Source organism: Zygotorulaspora mrakii, chromosome 3, assembly GCF_013402915.1.
Source record: "Zygotorulaspora mrakii chromosome 3, complete sequence".
Lineage (NCBI taxonomy): Eukaryota > Fungi > Ascomycota > Saccharomycetes > Saccharomycetales > Saccharomycetaceae > Zygotorulaspora > Zygotorulaspora mrakii.
Genome location: NC_050721.1, coordinates 1,302,251 through 1,318,115, shown reverse-complemented (window position 1 = coordinate 1,318,115; position 15,865 = coordinate 1,302,251). Strand labels below are relative to the sequence as shown.

General features: G+C 41.4%; 5 protein-coding genes across 5 annotated transcripts; 4 read left to right on the top strand and 1 right to left on the bottom strand.

Moving 5' to 3' along the window:
* Positions 1-1,508: 1,508 nt before the first annotated feature.
* HG535_0C06590 (M20 family metallopeptidase) lies at positions 1,509-3,116 on the top strand (the record flags this gene model as incomplete). The annotated part of the gene is made up of 1 exon (XM_037288137.1): positions 1,509-3,116. The coding sequence occupies one exon, from the start codon at positions 1,509-1,511 to the stop codon at positions 3,114-3,116; it is 1,608 nt and encodes a 535-aa protein (XP_037144032.1).
* A 986-nt stretch (positions 3,117-4,102) lies between these two features.
* HG535_0C06580 (uncharacterized protein) lies at positions 4,103-6,178 on the top strand (the record flags this gene model as incomplete). The annotated part of the gene is made up of 1 exon (XM_037288136.1): positions 4,103-6,178. One exon carries the CDS (start codon positions 4,103-4,105, stop codon positions 6,176-6,178), a length of 2,076 nt encoding a protein of 691 aa, XP_037144031.1.
* A 2,539-nt stretch (positions 6,179-8,717) lies between these two features.
* Positions 8,718-10,265, top strand: HG535_0C06570 (allantoate permease family MFS transporter; the record flags this gene model as incomplete). Its single annotated transcript, XM_037288135.1, has 1 exon — positions 8,718-10,265. One exon carries the CDS (start codon positions 8,718-8,720, stop codon positions 10,263-10,265), a length of 1,548 nt encoding a protein of 515 aa, XP_037144030.1.
* A 2,354-nt stretch (positions 10,266-12,619) lies between these two features.
* On the top strand, positions 12,620-13,708 carry HG535_0C06560 (ketopantoate reductase family protein; the record flags this gene model as incomplete). Its single annotated transcript, XM_037288134.1, has 1 exon — positions 12,620-13,708. The coding sequence occupies one exon, from the start codon at positions 12,620-12,622 to the stop codon at positions 13,706-13,708; it is 1,089 nt and encodes a 362-aa protein (XP_037144029.1).
* A 400-nt stretch (positions 13,709-14,108) lies between these two features.
* On the bottom strand, positions 14,109-15,662 carry HG535_0C06550 (allantoate permease family MFS transporter; the record flags this gene model as incomplete). The annotated part of the gene is made up of 1 exon (XM_037288133.1): positions 14,109-15,662. One exon carries the CDS (start codon positions 15,660-15,662, stop codon positions 14,109-14,111), a length of 1,554 nt encoding a protein of 517 aa, XP_037144028.1.
* Positions 15,663-15,865: the final 203 nt, after the last annotated feature.

Sequence of the window (15,865 nt, the reverse complement as noted above, 5' to 3'; positions counted from 1 at the left end):
ATAAGTTGCGCTCTCAAACTCTTCCTTTCACTATATATAACAGTACCAAATTTTTAGAGTAAAGGAACGTTGGCGGATGTAATCAAAAATCTAACAAGCAAAAGCTAACTCAAGAAAACATGGGGTTAGAAAAGTTTAAGCGTTATCCTCTTACCTTTGGTCCTTCACCAATCACCCCTATGAAGAGACTGTCTGATCTTTTGGGAGGGGAGGTTTCAGATATATGCAAAGCGAGAAGATTGCAACAGTGGTTTGGCGTTTGGCGGTAACAAGATCAGAAAGCTTGAATACCTCATTCCAGAGGCGGTCGATGGTGGCTACGATACACTTGTATCTATTGGAGGAATTCAATCCAATCAGACTAGACAGGTTTGCAGCAGTTGCAGCCCATTTGGGAATGGATTGCGTTCTTGTCCAAGAGAACTGGGTGGACTATAAAGAGGACGTGTACGACAAAGTTGGTAACATCGAACTCTCCAGGATCATGGTGCAGATGTAAGACTTGACTCTGCAGGCTTTGATATTGGAATCAGACCAAGTTGGGAGAATGCAATGGACAGTGTGAAAGCACAGGGTAAAAAACCATTCCCATCCCAGCAGGATGCTCTGAACATCCATATGGAGGATTGGGTTTTGTTAACTTCGCCAACGAGGTGGCAGAGCAGGAGAAGGCTCTGGGCTTTGAATTTGATTACATCGTTGTTTGTGCAGTAACTGGCAGCACCATGGCGGGTATGGTCGTAGGCTTTGCATTTCAAGGCCGCCAAAAGAAGGTGATCGGCATTGACGCATCAGCAAAACCAGAAAAGACCAAAGCTCAAGTCTTCAGAATTGCTGAAAACACTGCCAAACTTGTTGATCTTCCCGTTAAATTAACACCCGATGATATTATTTTGGATGACAGATTCGGAGGGCCTGCATACGGATTGCCCAATGACGGAACAATGGAGGCCATTCGCCTTTGTGCGCGCACGGAGGGTGTGCTCGTAGATCCCGTATATGAGGGCAGTCTATGGCTGGTCTCATACAGCTTATTAAAGAGAAAAAATTCCAAAGGGATCGAAGGTCCTCTATGTCACCTGGGTGGGGCCCCAGCTTTGAACGCTTATTCAGACCTATTCAAAGAAGGCTGAATAGTGATCAAACAACGCTATATAGTACTCAAGCACGATAAATAGTTAAAGCACGATTTATATACGCGCCAAACTTATCTATCTATGCTCTTATCTCAATTTTTCTTGATTAAATGGCAGACTACAAAACTATATAAACAGGAGGAATTTCAGTTTTCTCTCTCCAAATATTTCCAGTTTTTCTGAGCTTTGCGTTAGAGACTTCTTTTCACTCCTGCGAAGTTGTCACAAATTAGAATCGATAAATTAGAGTTTACAAAACAAAAAGCAAAGGATGGTAACTGTTCATAGACTTGTAGCTATCATCGCCACCACATTCGCTTTTGTAATGCATTGGGTTCAGCAGATGCTTTGAAGATTCAAAGAGGCTTCACTATGTTAGATATCCACCAGGTTTTAGATGACAAAGACTGTTGGATACCTGAAATACCAGCATTACCTGAAGTGAGCTCAAACATTTACAAGAACATTGTCGCAACTCTTTCAACCGTCCAATACCAGCAAAAATGTATTTCAAGGTTTCAACGCGCAATAGGAGTTGACACTGAGACAAACGATGATTTTGGTACTGTTCAAGACGATATTCGCTGGTCTAAATTCTATAACTTCTCCGCATTTTTAAAAAAGGATTTTCCATTGGTACATCAGCATCTTCAGCTGGAAAGGGTAAACTGCCATGGGTTGCTTTACACCTGGAAACCCGCCTCAGAGAGGGATCAAGATACCCATTTTTCCAAGCCATTCGTGCTGATGGCTCATCAAGATACAGTCCCGGTCTCTAATAAAAGCCTAGCTGAATGGAAATACGATCCGTTTGAGGGGCATGTCGACAAAAGTGGCATTATATATGGACGTGGTGCACATGACGATAAAAACTCCTTGATTTCCATTATGGAGGCAGTTGAGCTCCTTTTGAAAAACCACTTCCAGCCAAAACGCACGGTAGTCTTGGCTTTTGGGTTTGACGAAGAAGTAAGCGGCAAGAGGGGTGCATTTGAAATATCACAAGTCTTGGAGCAGAGATATGGTAAACACGGCATCGAATTTATTCTCGATGAGGGACCTGGTATAATCGATCCAGTTGCACCCGGGGGCAAAGTTGCCTATGCGACTGTGGCTACATCTGAGAAAGGCTATTTGGACGTGCTAATTGAGGCGAAAGGCTTGGGGGGACATTCCTCATTAGCAGGTAAGCATACTCTCATAGGCATAATGGCAGAAATGATCGTTGCTCTCGAAACAAAAGACCCCCTTGCGCCACGAGTTTCTCGAGATAGCCCAGTAATAGAATTTCTCTCCTGTCAAAACTTTAGTACCCGAGATGTGCCGCTTCTGCTTAGAAGAATCAGAAAAGGGGACATTGATGCAGAATATGATCTTGGCCTTCTCCTCCAAAATACTTCCTTGGCGGTTCTGTCACGCACGTCCCAAGCAATAGATCTAATATCAGGTGGCCAGAAAATAAATGCTCTTCCAGAAAGGGTCTCCGTAGGAATCAATTATCGCATCGCTCCTGGCTTGAGTTTGAAAGACATCAAGGCTCGAATCACATCCATCCTGGAACCAATTGCAATGAAATACAACATGACGTCGTTTTTTTTCGGCTCTCAAGAAAGTGTATCCTGCTCGGACAGTGAACTGTGTATTTCGCAAGTTGGCAAAGCTCTAGAGCCTGCTAAGATGTCCCCTCAGAATACGAAAGCTTACTCAGTAGTATTTGGTAGCGTCAGTTCAGCATTGAACCCCATCTTCACTGAAACATTGAATGTGGAGTCACTGGTTGTTGTGCCAACTCTTATGGCTGGCAATACTGACACTCGGCACTTCTGGAATCTGACACAAAATCTCTTTCGCTTCCGTCCGACTCGAATTGACATCAGAAACAATGGAGGGCACACGGTAAACGAGCACATTTATGTAGATGATCACTTTGCTTCCATCCAGTTCTATTCGTCATTGATACTTAGGGCAAGCGCGATGTGATGATGCAATTATTAGTTAGCGTAACCTGTTCTAATCACACGCATTGTTACAAAAATATACGTTTGTAAAGAAAAGAAACATCAATAGAATCTTGCAGAGATTAAGTGGACCCGCAGTGATATCCAGCGTTTTGTTTTTCGCAAGTTTCTCCCCAAATTGCAACTATCCATGGTGGAGTTCAATTTAATTAAAGCAAATACAGATGCCTGAAAACGCCATATGATTATATCATATAACCCAGAGTACCGGCAGACTGTCTCAGAACTGGCTTCGCCGAATCATACAACCTCTAAGTTTCATAATTGTTGGAGCAGGAATATGCAAAGAACCTCATTCAAAAGTAGTCAGCAAGGCGTCTTCAGTCACATGCCATACTTCTAGTAGCGGAAGAAGATGCAACTTACAATGAACGCATACACCTCATACACTGCATACGCTGCATGCACTGTCGTTTCTGGCTCAATGGATGCTGAAAATTTTCACCGCAATAATAGATGCTGTTATAATTCGATGAGGTGCATTTTTGGAATAATTAGAGATGACATTCTGTAACGTTCCCGTTTTTTATTATGTTATATAGAACGGGAACGAAGTTCCTAGACACAGTTAGTGCATGAACTTGGGCTCACAAAAATGGCGTTAAAGCTTGTATGCCTAAATCTTAGGGTTTCGATGCTTTTATTAATCTCAATATATTAGCCCAATATATTAGCTTAACTCTCTTAAAATTAATACTATAATAATATGACCCTTTTTGAAGGCACAGTAACGGCAATCCTGCGCAACAATCGTCCAAAGGTATTTCACCCAAAAGATAAGCATCCGGCAAATGGAACTTCTTTTACAATTTTGGAATCTTGATTCTCGCTTATCTCTTTCATTCTCAAATGACAATGGATATATAATTTTAGAAATCACCAACTTGTTTTACAGGGCTGTAATGACAGTCAGGACTGAAACCAGTGTGAGGTTTTCCTGAGGAAAGGATGACTGCTCTCAAGGAGGTTAACGGCAAACAAAAGAGGCGAAGAGGAAGAGTTCCTGATAGTGAACGGATTCGAAAAGCTGTAGCTTGTGAAGAGTGTAAAAGGCATAAATCCAAGTGTGTAGGAGGAGTCCCTTGTAATAGATGTATTATAAAGGATGTCTCATGCAAACAAGAGCCACGGGTCCGCGTAAGCAAGGAAATTTTAACCACCACCGTTCAGCGGCTTTCCTATATGGAGGCTATCATCAAGGCCACCTTTCCCGGCGTTGAGACATCTGTCGAACAGATGAAGTTGAAGCTAGCAGAACTTACTGGAGATGCTAAAGCTCGGGAGTTGATTTCTCACATAGACTTTCGAAATATTCAGCTCTCAGATGGAAATACGGTTCATACTTTCTATGAAGACGCCGGTTCAACATCAAGTTTTGTGGTTCGAGCTTGTGAGATAGTCTCCAATGCAACCGGAAAGGGACCAACAAAGCCTGAGTCACCTGAGATGCAATATGATGTTAATCTCATCGACAAGAAGACAGGAAACATTACCAGCGAAGCATCTAATACATTTTCTGAGTTACTCAATGTAGCCTTATCCCGATTGCCACCGCTGGAGGAAGCACAAAAACTGATTGACATATTTATCTCTGTTTCTGGGAATAATACCTTTTTCTATTGTGACAGCTCGTGGTTTAGATCAATTGTACGGCGCATATATTACAACAGATCAGAAATCGGATTGAAAGATATCAATCATGTGTGTCTTCTATACGTAGGACTCTGCATGGGTTCCACTTTCGCTTATGTCTGGAAAGATAAGGGTATTCAGCAAGAAAGGGAGAATAAAAGATTTCCTGGTCTGGAGTTCTACGAACATGCTCAACTCTTGTTTCCGGCAGTGATCAACGACAGCTCTATGGAAACTGTACAGGTGTTCTTTCTGGCTGCCATGTATGTGCTTGCTGGACAGGAAATGGAGATGGCTTATAGTTATCTGGGGATTGCCTTGAGAGCAGCCATCGCGAATGGTATGCATAAGAAGTTCCCTTTCAAAGACCACTTTGAAAACAATGTGACAGAGGCTAGAAAAAGGCTGTTCTGGAGCATTTATACGATTGAGAGGCGTTCCAGTATAGCTCTCGGCCGTCCAGAGACTTTGCCCGTATCTGAAATTGATCTCGATCTACCGTCTTACTGTGAGGCTTTGGATGAAAATTCAGAAAACGCGAATGTCACGTGTATGACTCTTATAATCACAGTGTCGCTTTTAACTATAAAGATACATGATATGTGGTTTCGAAGAAAGGAACATGGGTTGAAATTTGCCACTATCATGGATTTATATCACAGTATAGACTCCTGGTGGAAACAAGTTCCCCCAGAGTTTGAGGTCAAATCGATGAAAATAGGGGATCCATCTTACAGAGGTGCAGTTCACGTGCATTTTGCATATAATTTAGCACAGATAACTCTCGGGCGGCCATTTCTTTTGTTGAAGTTAAGAGATAGTAATTTTCCCGTCGATCTTGATGATGATATGAGCTCTTTCTCCAGTCGGATGGTTCTGTATTCGTACAACGCGGCCACGGAAATTGTCGAGACTCTTTTAAACCTGAGAGCCAACAATTTGCTTTCGTGTTATTCCTTCAATGATTATAACGCCTGTCACGGAGCTTCTTTTGTACTGGTGGTGTACTTGGCTCTTTGCCCATCTACAGAGGCACTACAACGACTCAACGAGTCTGTCAGTATTTTGCAGCAGATATCTCAGAGCTGCAAGTACACTCAGAAAAGTACCAACGTGATATTGACCCTGAAAAGCATCGTTCAGCAAGGGCAAACATATCAGCGGTGGATTCACGAGGCAGTACTCGGCATCGGAGAAACCGCAGACCCTGATTTCAAACTAACAACAGACAACTATGAACTCCAAAACGATACATGGGGTAAATTGGACGCGTCTCTTGGTGCCCTTACAGGAGAGGACTGGTTTTCCTCTCTTTTTTCTGACGGATCCTTTCCTTTGGAGTCGGATCATTTTCTTGATGATCTCTTTCAGAATAACGTGCCCGACAACTAGTAGGTTGCAGTGTTTAAGAGAATGCATTTGGAAAAGTGGTAGCTCTCATGCTGTTAGATTTTACAATTGTAAATAAGAAGAAACGTCTCACCTTTAGAGGTACGAGCGCCTCCTTTTTGAATCATCGATAAGGCCTGCCTCAGAGGAATATATCGATAAAGTTGCACGCGCGAGAAAATCAGTTATGAGACTTACTACCACATCAAGCCGGATAATCAATGTTTTGTTTAAAAACAATTTAGATCTTCTTCAAACTTGAATCATTACCGCCAATATGCTCAAATCTAGTTGGTTGTTTACTTTCTCTATCACAAATATCTTTAATTTTTATGCCATGTTCTTTAGTACTACAAAAAGCATATTTAAAACTACATTTTTGCAAAAACCAGGCATTACGTGATACATAATACTCTAGAGGCCCATCGATTTCGCCACTACACCACCTACTTTCAATCCCCAGTCCCAAGTGGAATCCTGCTCGACGGTTATAGACCCGTCAGCATTAAACACTCTTAGTTGTTGTGGATCCGTGGTACCCCAGTCCGTCTTACCATGGCTAATCCATTCGCAATAAGGTTTAAGCCAGGACATATAGAATTGCTTCTCCTCTGGTAAAATCCCATCAACATAATTATAAAACCACACACCCATGTCTCCGGCATGGGGCACAAGCATCTCGCGAGGCTCGTATTTGTCGAAGTATGAACCTCTATATGCAATCCTGTATCTGTAGATTCTATCAGCGGGAACACCACCCTCAATCAGGCTGCGTACAAAAACTCTACTAGATGCATAGACCTGTAAGTCGCTGACAATTCTGCCGTACAGAAACCTAAGGTTTTCCAAGTGTTTCTCACTGTCATTGGTGCGCGGAAGGTCAGGATATAGTTCCAATAAAGCCTTTGTCACGGACCTTGGGTAATAGTTGTTTATTTGATTAAAAAGATCCTCGGTGCTTTTGGGCGGATTGGTTTTGGCATAGACAGCGTGTTCGTTGATAACTTCTCCTATGATGAATGATCTTCCAGAGTCTTTCGCTTTCTTTCCAAAAGAGCCATTCAGTATATCCGCGAACAGGGTAGGTGAAATCATGTCGTTATCAGTGACACCTCTGAACGTGTGCAGATTAAGATCTAAGATTTTCTCCGCAAAAATTTGATATGGTATCGCACGCAAAGCGTTTAGCTTTGCAGCACCGGAAAGACCAGAATCAATGTCGAAGACTTCCAGCACCTCTTCAAACTGCTCCCGGCACTCCGTGACGTATTTTGGTTGAATAGCTAGTCCGTTGGAGATAAGTAAGGTCCTCTTTATGATCTGATTGATCTTAGGATGGTACATCTCATATGCCACCTGGAAAATAGACGAGTACGAGCCTGCGCTCACTCCTCCAAGGGTGATATTCTCTTTATTACCCCCAAATTTGGGAATGTGCTCGTAAATCCACTCAAGTCCGAGACGCTGATCCCAAAACCCAAAGTTACTGTTCTCACTATCTTCATCTAAGAGCTCTTGGCATGATAAAAATCCAAAAATATTAAGCCTATAACCTGGTGAAACAACAATGAATTTTTCTAGACTTTCCTCAGCTTGCAGGTCCTGGGGATCGCACTGGCGATAATGGAGGGGATTTCCAACCTGGAGCCATCCGCCGTGAATGAAATACAGCACAGGCCAGCCACCAATTGGTGGGCGGCCTGCAGGTATCCAAATGTTCAGGAAAAGGCAATCTTCATCAAATTTGAAATCCGGATTGCGCTTTCCACCTCTATTGTTGTAAAAGGGCTGAGGACAAATTGTTTTGTAGGAAGAGTAATCACCAGAATAATCGTAGTCGTGAGGCAAGGGTTGAGGTCTCCGCCATCTGAGATCACCTACCGGAGGCTGTGCGAACCTAATTCCAGTGTAGCGGTGGCACTTTTCCTTGGAGTTGGGGTCACAGATGGTCAATGCTTTCAAAGTGCCCAATCCGTCTATGTTGGTTGAGGTGACTTTTGAGTTAGTAGTTATTGGCGATTCGTACATTTCTTTTGGCTGTTGATTACTATTATGAGGATTAACTTTTTTTTTCAAGAGAGTGCCAGGTGAAAATTGATAATCGACATGTCGAGATATACAGTTTGAAGCGCCTGCCCAATATAAGCAAAATCACTTTCTGAATTGAGCTTTAAATGTATATTGATTATCTGCGATAGTTAATGGGTACACACCCGGATACTGGCTTGGTTGTTATCGTTCTTGCCAGGATTGATAAGCGGATATTTTTCCGATATCAAAATGCGGGCAGCTCGAAAAGAGAACGAGGCGAGACTGCCGCTTCCTATTTCGCGGGTAAGCACCCTATCAAATTTAATCAATCTATTAACCACAGTAAATGCTTCAAGTAGTATCGCAATGATTCATCGCTGAAAGACATATTTAAACGAAACCAGTTTTCCAACACTATCAGTTACCTCCTTACAAAAACATTCCATCTAGAATTAGCAGTGGCAAACTTGTTGTCTTCCAATAACTCGCGAAATACACTACACTATTTCGGATGACGGAAGAAAAGAAAGAGAATTATAAAGTCGATGTTGAAGATGTTGAGCATGGTTCCTTGTCTCAAGAAGATGTCCCGTGTAGCTTACCGCAATTACTGGAGTCAGCAGATGCTGATGATGCATTCGAGTATGCAAAGAACCTTGACCAAGACACGGAAATAGACCCAATTGCTGATAGAAAGCTCACATGGAAAGCCGATATGATAATCTTTCCCATGATGGCCTTAGTTTATGCGGCGCAATTTCTGGATAAAACCTCAATGTCGTATGCGGCGGTGATGGGATTGCGAACCGACCTCAATATGAGGGGTGACATGTACAGCTGGTCTGGAACCAGTTTTTATTTGGGATACTTAATATTTGAGTATCCAGCTGCGTGGCTTCTGCAAAAGTACCCTTTAGCAAAGACCATGGCTATTTTTCTAATTCTTTGGGGGTTCGTTTTGACAATGACTTCCGTGGCTAACTATCCTGGGTATATTGCAATCAGAACTATTCTTGGTATGCTGGAATCTAGCTCCTCGATAGGTTTCATGCTTCTTACCTCCCAATACTATCACCGCAAAGATCAAAGTGCAAGGACTGCATTTTGGGTGGCATGCAATGGTGTGGGGCAGATAATGGGTGGGTCAATGGCCTACGGATTAGCCAAACGGGAAGCATCTTTGCCTCTTGCTGGTTGGAAATTGATCTTCATCATTTGCGGTGTCATTACCATTTTTCTGGGATTGCTTTTTTGGTTGGTTGTCCCAGACTCCCCATTTAAGGCTTGGTTTTTGAATGATGCAGAAAAAACGTTGATTGTTCATAGGTTGCGTAAAAATCAGCAAGGTGTCGGCAATCATACGTTTAAGAAATATCAATTTATTGAAGCCTTCACTGATATCCGAACGTGGATCATGTTCTTCTCCTCTGTTGCTTTGAACATTCCAAATGGAGGTATTGGCACGTTTTCGTCACTTCTTATTGCAGGTACTATGGGATACGGTGAGCTTATGACTTTACTTATGGGACTTCCAGCGGGTGCTTGTGAATTTGTAGGTTTGATACTATTTGGAGTCATATCTCCGTTTGTCAAAAATAGAATGGTGCTTGCATCCATATCGACCATTATTGCGCTGATTGGCTCTTGTTTGATGTCTTTTGCGGGGCCCCCGAAGGCCCAGCTGGCCGGTTACTATCTCATGATGGTTTCTCCAGGAGCCATGATCGTAATGTTCTCTATTGTGTCTTCAAATGTAGCAGGTTATACCAAAAAGACGACTGTTGGTGCCATTTATTTGATTGGATATTGCGTAGGAAACCTTATTGGTCCTCAGACTTTCAAGGAGGAGGACGCTCCTGGTTACCGCCCAGCTAAAATCGTAATGGTAGCTTTTTATGTCGTAACTCTCGTCACGTTACCACTACTATATATCGTGAATCGCAGAGAAAACCGCAGGAGAGACAAATTGGCTGAAGAGGGAATGGTGCAACATCAAAAGAATTCAGAATTTGCTGATTTGACCGACAAAGAGAACTTAGAATTTAGATACGTTCTTTGATTTTGTTTAAGAAAATTTTTGATTTATCTAGACATGTTTAATCTGAAAAATATCTTTTGTATGACTGATTTCCGAGTTTCCCTACGAAATCAACTACATTCATATAACTGTTTTTTTAAGCGACATTCTGTTGACATCAACAGTTACTACGACCGCGTTGGTTCACACACCTGAAGAAAATGGATTATCGACCCCACTAGGAGTGAGCTGTTCGTGAAGAGACATTGTAAACATTGCAACATCGCACACGATAACTTGGAACGCTCAGTTGAACCAAATGTATGCGGCATTTCTTTATTTTTGATTTAAACTTTAATTTTCCATTATCTAAGTGGAAACTCACATACTTCGAAGAGATCCACTGAAACTCAGCAAATAATATCTCGAAACCACCTTGTATTTTTAGATATATGATCTCGAACTTCCTTAGGATTTCTTAGCGGTTTTCAATAGTATCTGAGAGCGTGTTGTTTTTTTCCAGGCCTTTTGATTAAACTCTCTTTTTAGGCATAACTCACAAAACGCTGAGTTAATCGAGCAGTGGGGTGTGACGGTTCAAGTCTGGTCTGCAAAACGCGTTATGAACAATTCGATGTATTCAAACGGCACTGACATGCCATTCCACCACTCATATCACTTGTTCCATAAAAAAGGATGTGGAGAATTACGAGACCTCTCTGTTAAAGACATAGCAGCTATAGTGAACATGCAACTGAAGCCACTTTTTAAACTTTACGTTTCCAGGAAGTGAAATTCTTCGTTCCTTATGAAACAATGGCAACGCCCGAACTGCGGCGTTTTTCTAAACAATATCTATAACCCTGTGGCGCGTTCTAACGCTGCAACGAAAAGCAAGTAGTCAATACAATGGTGGGTACACTATAACGTGTGCATCGTCTCTTGTAATGGATCATTCACAGTTCAAGGACGACCCTGGATCCTAAAGTAAATGCAACATAGCTTGTTCTCAGGCTCTTTGTATTCGCTGAGAGCCGTGAAGTCCCTTTCTGTAAATACAAACTCGCAAGTCTTGATAACTCCTGCGAAAACACTATCGTGACAGTCAAGACGCAAATTTAGCTCCTGCCCCAACATAGCAACAGACTGCTTTTGACCTGCGGGCCTAAGCATCTATTTTTTTATCTCTCAGACTAATTCTGTGACAAGCGGTCGTGAATGACCGTCAATGCTACGGGGAGCACGTCGTTTCAGTTCAGGGGTCCCAAGAACAGTCTCCCTGTCTATCAACCTAGCAAAGCTATAATCCTCCAATGATAAAAAAATCAAACAGTTCAGCATCACAACTTTTTATAATTAAAATCTCCGTTCTGAAGATCATAGTCTAGTCTTGGAGCTAATGGGCTATGATTTTGTCTCTGCTTTTTGTTGCTTAGTCTCGAAGGTTCCCATTGGTGGGTGTTATGATCTTACGTGCTGTTGCATCCACCAGCCACCCATTGACGATGACATATCCACCGTTTATGTCAATTTTCATTCTTCACTATCACCCGCGGTGCCTGCATAATTCCCCAGACTAAAAAGGAAAATGCTGTCTCGAACATCAATATATCCCGAACTCCGAGAAAAAAATAACTTTCTTATCGGATAAGCGCACCGTCGCGTCATCTTTATATATTTAGAATCGGGAAAAGCTTATCAGCTGAGCGTGCCCTCTCATTGTGACGGACGAGCTCTCAAAAACTCACCTCCCGTTGCTGATGATGATGATCACGTTTTGTTGATCTTCACATTTCAGCATACTGGCTACTAATTTAGCACAATGGCGCCGCACATTTTTCGACTGTGTAAAGCAGGCCGTCCTCCGATTCTTTACTCCTTTCAGGATGAAAAATCAACATGAGTATTTCCTTATTTCTCATTGAAGCCGTTTTGTCTTAAACAGTATTGATGTTATATCAAATATCAGTCTCTTTATATGTATATTTCTTCGCTTTGAATAGCTACCTTGAGGATTTTGTCTAAGGGCTCAAAAATCTACCTACCGTCTCATCATTCATTTGCCAGTGATAAATAAAATTCATTTTTTCTAATGATGGAATTTTATGTGCGCACACGCTGAAGCTTCACGATAGACTTCGGTAAAACCTTCCTTTAATGGATTCTCTCAGAAACTGAATTTCCAGAGCTTAAGAGCGCTGTAAAGGGCCCGAAAGAAAATAATATCTGTATTAATTAGTTTTAAAAAATTTACCGCGCTAAATGAAATTTGCAATTTTAGATCATTGTTTCCATTGATTTACCGCGAACATATAAATTTAATAGAGATGTTTCATCTGAATCTCACTTCTGGCTCATGAATGGCTGAGCCCCGCTATTGGAGTGTTTAAAGCATCATGAATTCAACGGCGCGTCAGCCATCATGTATTGTTATTGGTGCTGGAGCTGTTGGGGTGATCGCCGCCTATTCACTTTCTCGCGCCCACAAATGTACTGTCTCACTCGTGGTACGCTCAGACTATGATCATGTCATGAAGCAGGGATATCAAATTGACTCGTGCGATTACGGCTTCATACAATGCTGGAAACCAAATCATGTCTACCAGAGCGCGGTAGACGCGGCTTCTTCGAAGATATTTTTTGATTATATTATCGTAACTGTGAAAAATATTCCAGATGGGCCTGTTCAAGATCGTATAAGCGAAATTGTTAGGCCAATTGTAGATTCTAATCGAAATCTTTCCCAGAGAAGGTTAACAAATATATTACTTATTCAAAATGGAATTGATATTGAAAAGGAGGTATTGAACAATTTTGAAGAAACTAAGTACAATTTGTCCTTGCTTTCAGGTGTCCAGATGATTGCATCAACAAAAATAGGACCGGGAAACGTTCAACAAAGTGGTAGGGACAGCATTTCTATCGGAGCTTTCAATTGTGAAGATCACAGAGCAGTGTCTTCGGCTCACGAGTTCGTTTCAATATATCAAAACGAAGGTTGTAACTACGTTGATTATGATCCAAACGTTCGTTACACCAGATGGAGAAAATTATTGTATAATGCTACTATCAGCACTACTACGACTCTAGCTGGTTTAGATGCCTTGAGATGTATTGAATTCGGACAGGATCAAAAAGGGACCGAAGTTTACATTCTGAGACCTGCCATGAAAGAAATAATTGCAATAGCTGCGAGTGAAGGTATCTACCTCGGAGATGACCAAATTGAGCATTTTCTTAAGGTTGCAAGAAAGCTCATTTATAAACCTTCCATGTGCGTTGATTTCGAGAAAGGGCGACTAATGGAGCTTGAGGTTATTTTAGGCCATCCCATCAGAATTGCCCAATCTAACGAGATACAGACTCCCACTCTTATGGTCTTGTATCACTTACTGACACTTTTACAAGCAAAGGTTAAAGAGTCTAAGGGCTTAATAGGACTTGAAGGATGTCCTCCTATATTAGTAGAAAATAGCTTGAATTGATTTGGGGCCCTAGACAACAATTTACATGACCAATAAGGGCATGTTTCTTTATATGTTCTTTCGCAGATATTTTATTAGTTGACTCTCATTGTAATTCTAAAAAGTAATATTCATAACTTGTATGCAATTTGGACTAAGATTACTATAAATCACGGATATAAGGAACCTTGATGTTAATAAAATGCCGTTTTAAAGAATGGATTTTTCTATGACTATTTTGCGTTTTCGTGTAAAAACTCATGATGCTACTTAATAATGACTAATAAAAACGACGACAAAACGATATTAAGCGTCAAATTTCATACAACAGAAAAATTACTCATTTAAACACTATTTATCTGATGTTAGTCATATGAAATCGTCTTGGTCCACTCTATATAATTAGAGCCGACATTTTTGCTCACAAAGCATATCTAAATTCTGGGTTTTCGAAATCAGTAAGATCCGCAAATTCCGAATTTAGAAAGGAGGGGTCTAGTTTCTCATTCTTTTCCTCCCTTATACGATTAGCTCTAAGGTTCACGAAGTAAACAGCAACAGTAAGGAATAAACAGACACCAAAACATACAACAATAGCTATCTTTGCACTTCTATAGTGAGGGGCTTCTTCTGCGACAAATGTTTGCGGCCCAATCAGGTTGCCGACACAATATCCTATCATACAAATGGCACTAGTAACAACTTTCTTCGTGTGACCAGCAGAATTAGATGTAACACAGCTGATAAAACAGATCCATCCGATGACAGCCATACCTTGTAAATAATATCCAGCCAGTTGGACATTATTTGCGGATGGGAAGGCCAATAAACATCCTGACACAATGTTGAGGCAATAGCTGAACATCGCAACAAACATTCTACATTGGGTGCGCTGAGCTACATATCCGACAAGCACAATACCAACAAACTCTACAGCTCCGAAAGGAGTACCCATCAGCAATGCTTTGCCGTTCGTGTAACCCATGTCCTGTAACATGATGGATCCAAAGCTTCCTATTCCCCCATTTGGAATTTCAGCAGCGATCATGAGAAAAAAATATAAATATGTCCTTACATCCTGGAATACTTCCTTAAGCTGATACATTTTGAATTTTCGACTTCCAAAGCCCTGCTTGTTCGAACGAATACGTTCAGCGGTTAAAATTTTGTCTTGCTCACTCAAAAACCACGCAAAGGAAGGAGCATCTGGAACATGAATCAAAAACACGAGACCAAGGCCAATGGTAATTACCCCAAGTATAACATACAAAAGGCGCCAGGACGCCATTGGCAGGCTAGATGGATCTCGTATTGCCAAACCATAAGCAATAAGAGCACCAAGTATTGCCCCTAAACCGGCGGAAGCACTCCAAATTGATGTTCTTAAAAGCTGCTCTTCTCTTTTGTACCATTGGGATGTTAACAGAATAAACGCCGGTGTAACTGCAGATTCTAGAATTCCTAGGATAGTTCTAACAACAATAAACCCAGCATAAGTCTTTGGAACGCTGCTCATACATAGAACGAACCCCCATAGTATAATAAAGATTCCGCTTGTTTTTGCAACAGGGAAACGCTGTAAGGCTAAAGAACTTGGTATTTCGAATGCCATATAACCCAGATAAAAACAGGTGCCAACCCAGCTATATTGATTACCGTGCATTTTCAAATCTTCTCTGAGACCCATAATGGATGCGTAAGCATTAGTCTGTTTGTCCATATATTGCACAGCATATACTATGCTCATCATTGAGCATATATATATGTCTGCTTTGCGCAAAAGCCGCTTGTTCGTTGCTTTGTCAACCTCGAGGCCGAGGGACTGCTCGGCTATCGTCATTCCAAGATCCACATTTCTCTTCTCGTAAGAGGATTTTTCTTCCAGTTCACCGACATTGAATTCAATGGTAGATGATTTACTCTCAATATTTTTTTTTGAAATGCTTGGCATTTTTGTTGCTGTCAACTTCCTCATAAAAGTAGAAGTTTTTACATAGTTGATACAAGGTTGAAAAGCTCTACCTTATGTACCAGATAATAACATTCTCCAACTCTAAGCCCGTGAATAATTTCTTATCTTTATAATACGAGTAGCAACTTGCTTGTTCATATTCATTGTAAGACCTGTTTCACTGCCCTTGGGAAACGCGTATCGTCAAGCCGAGAGTGCGCGGCTGA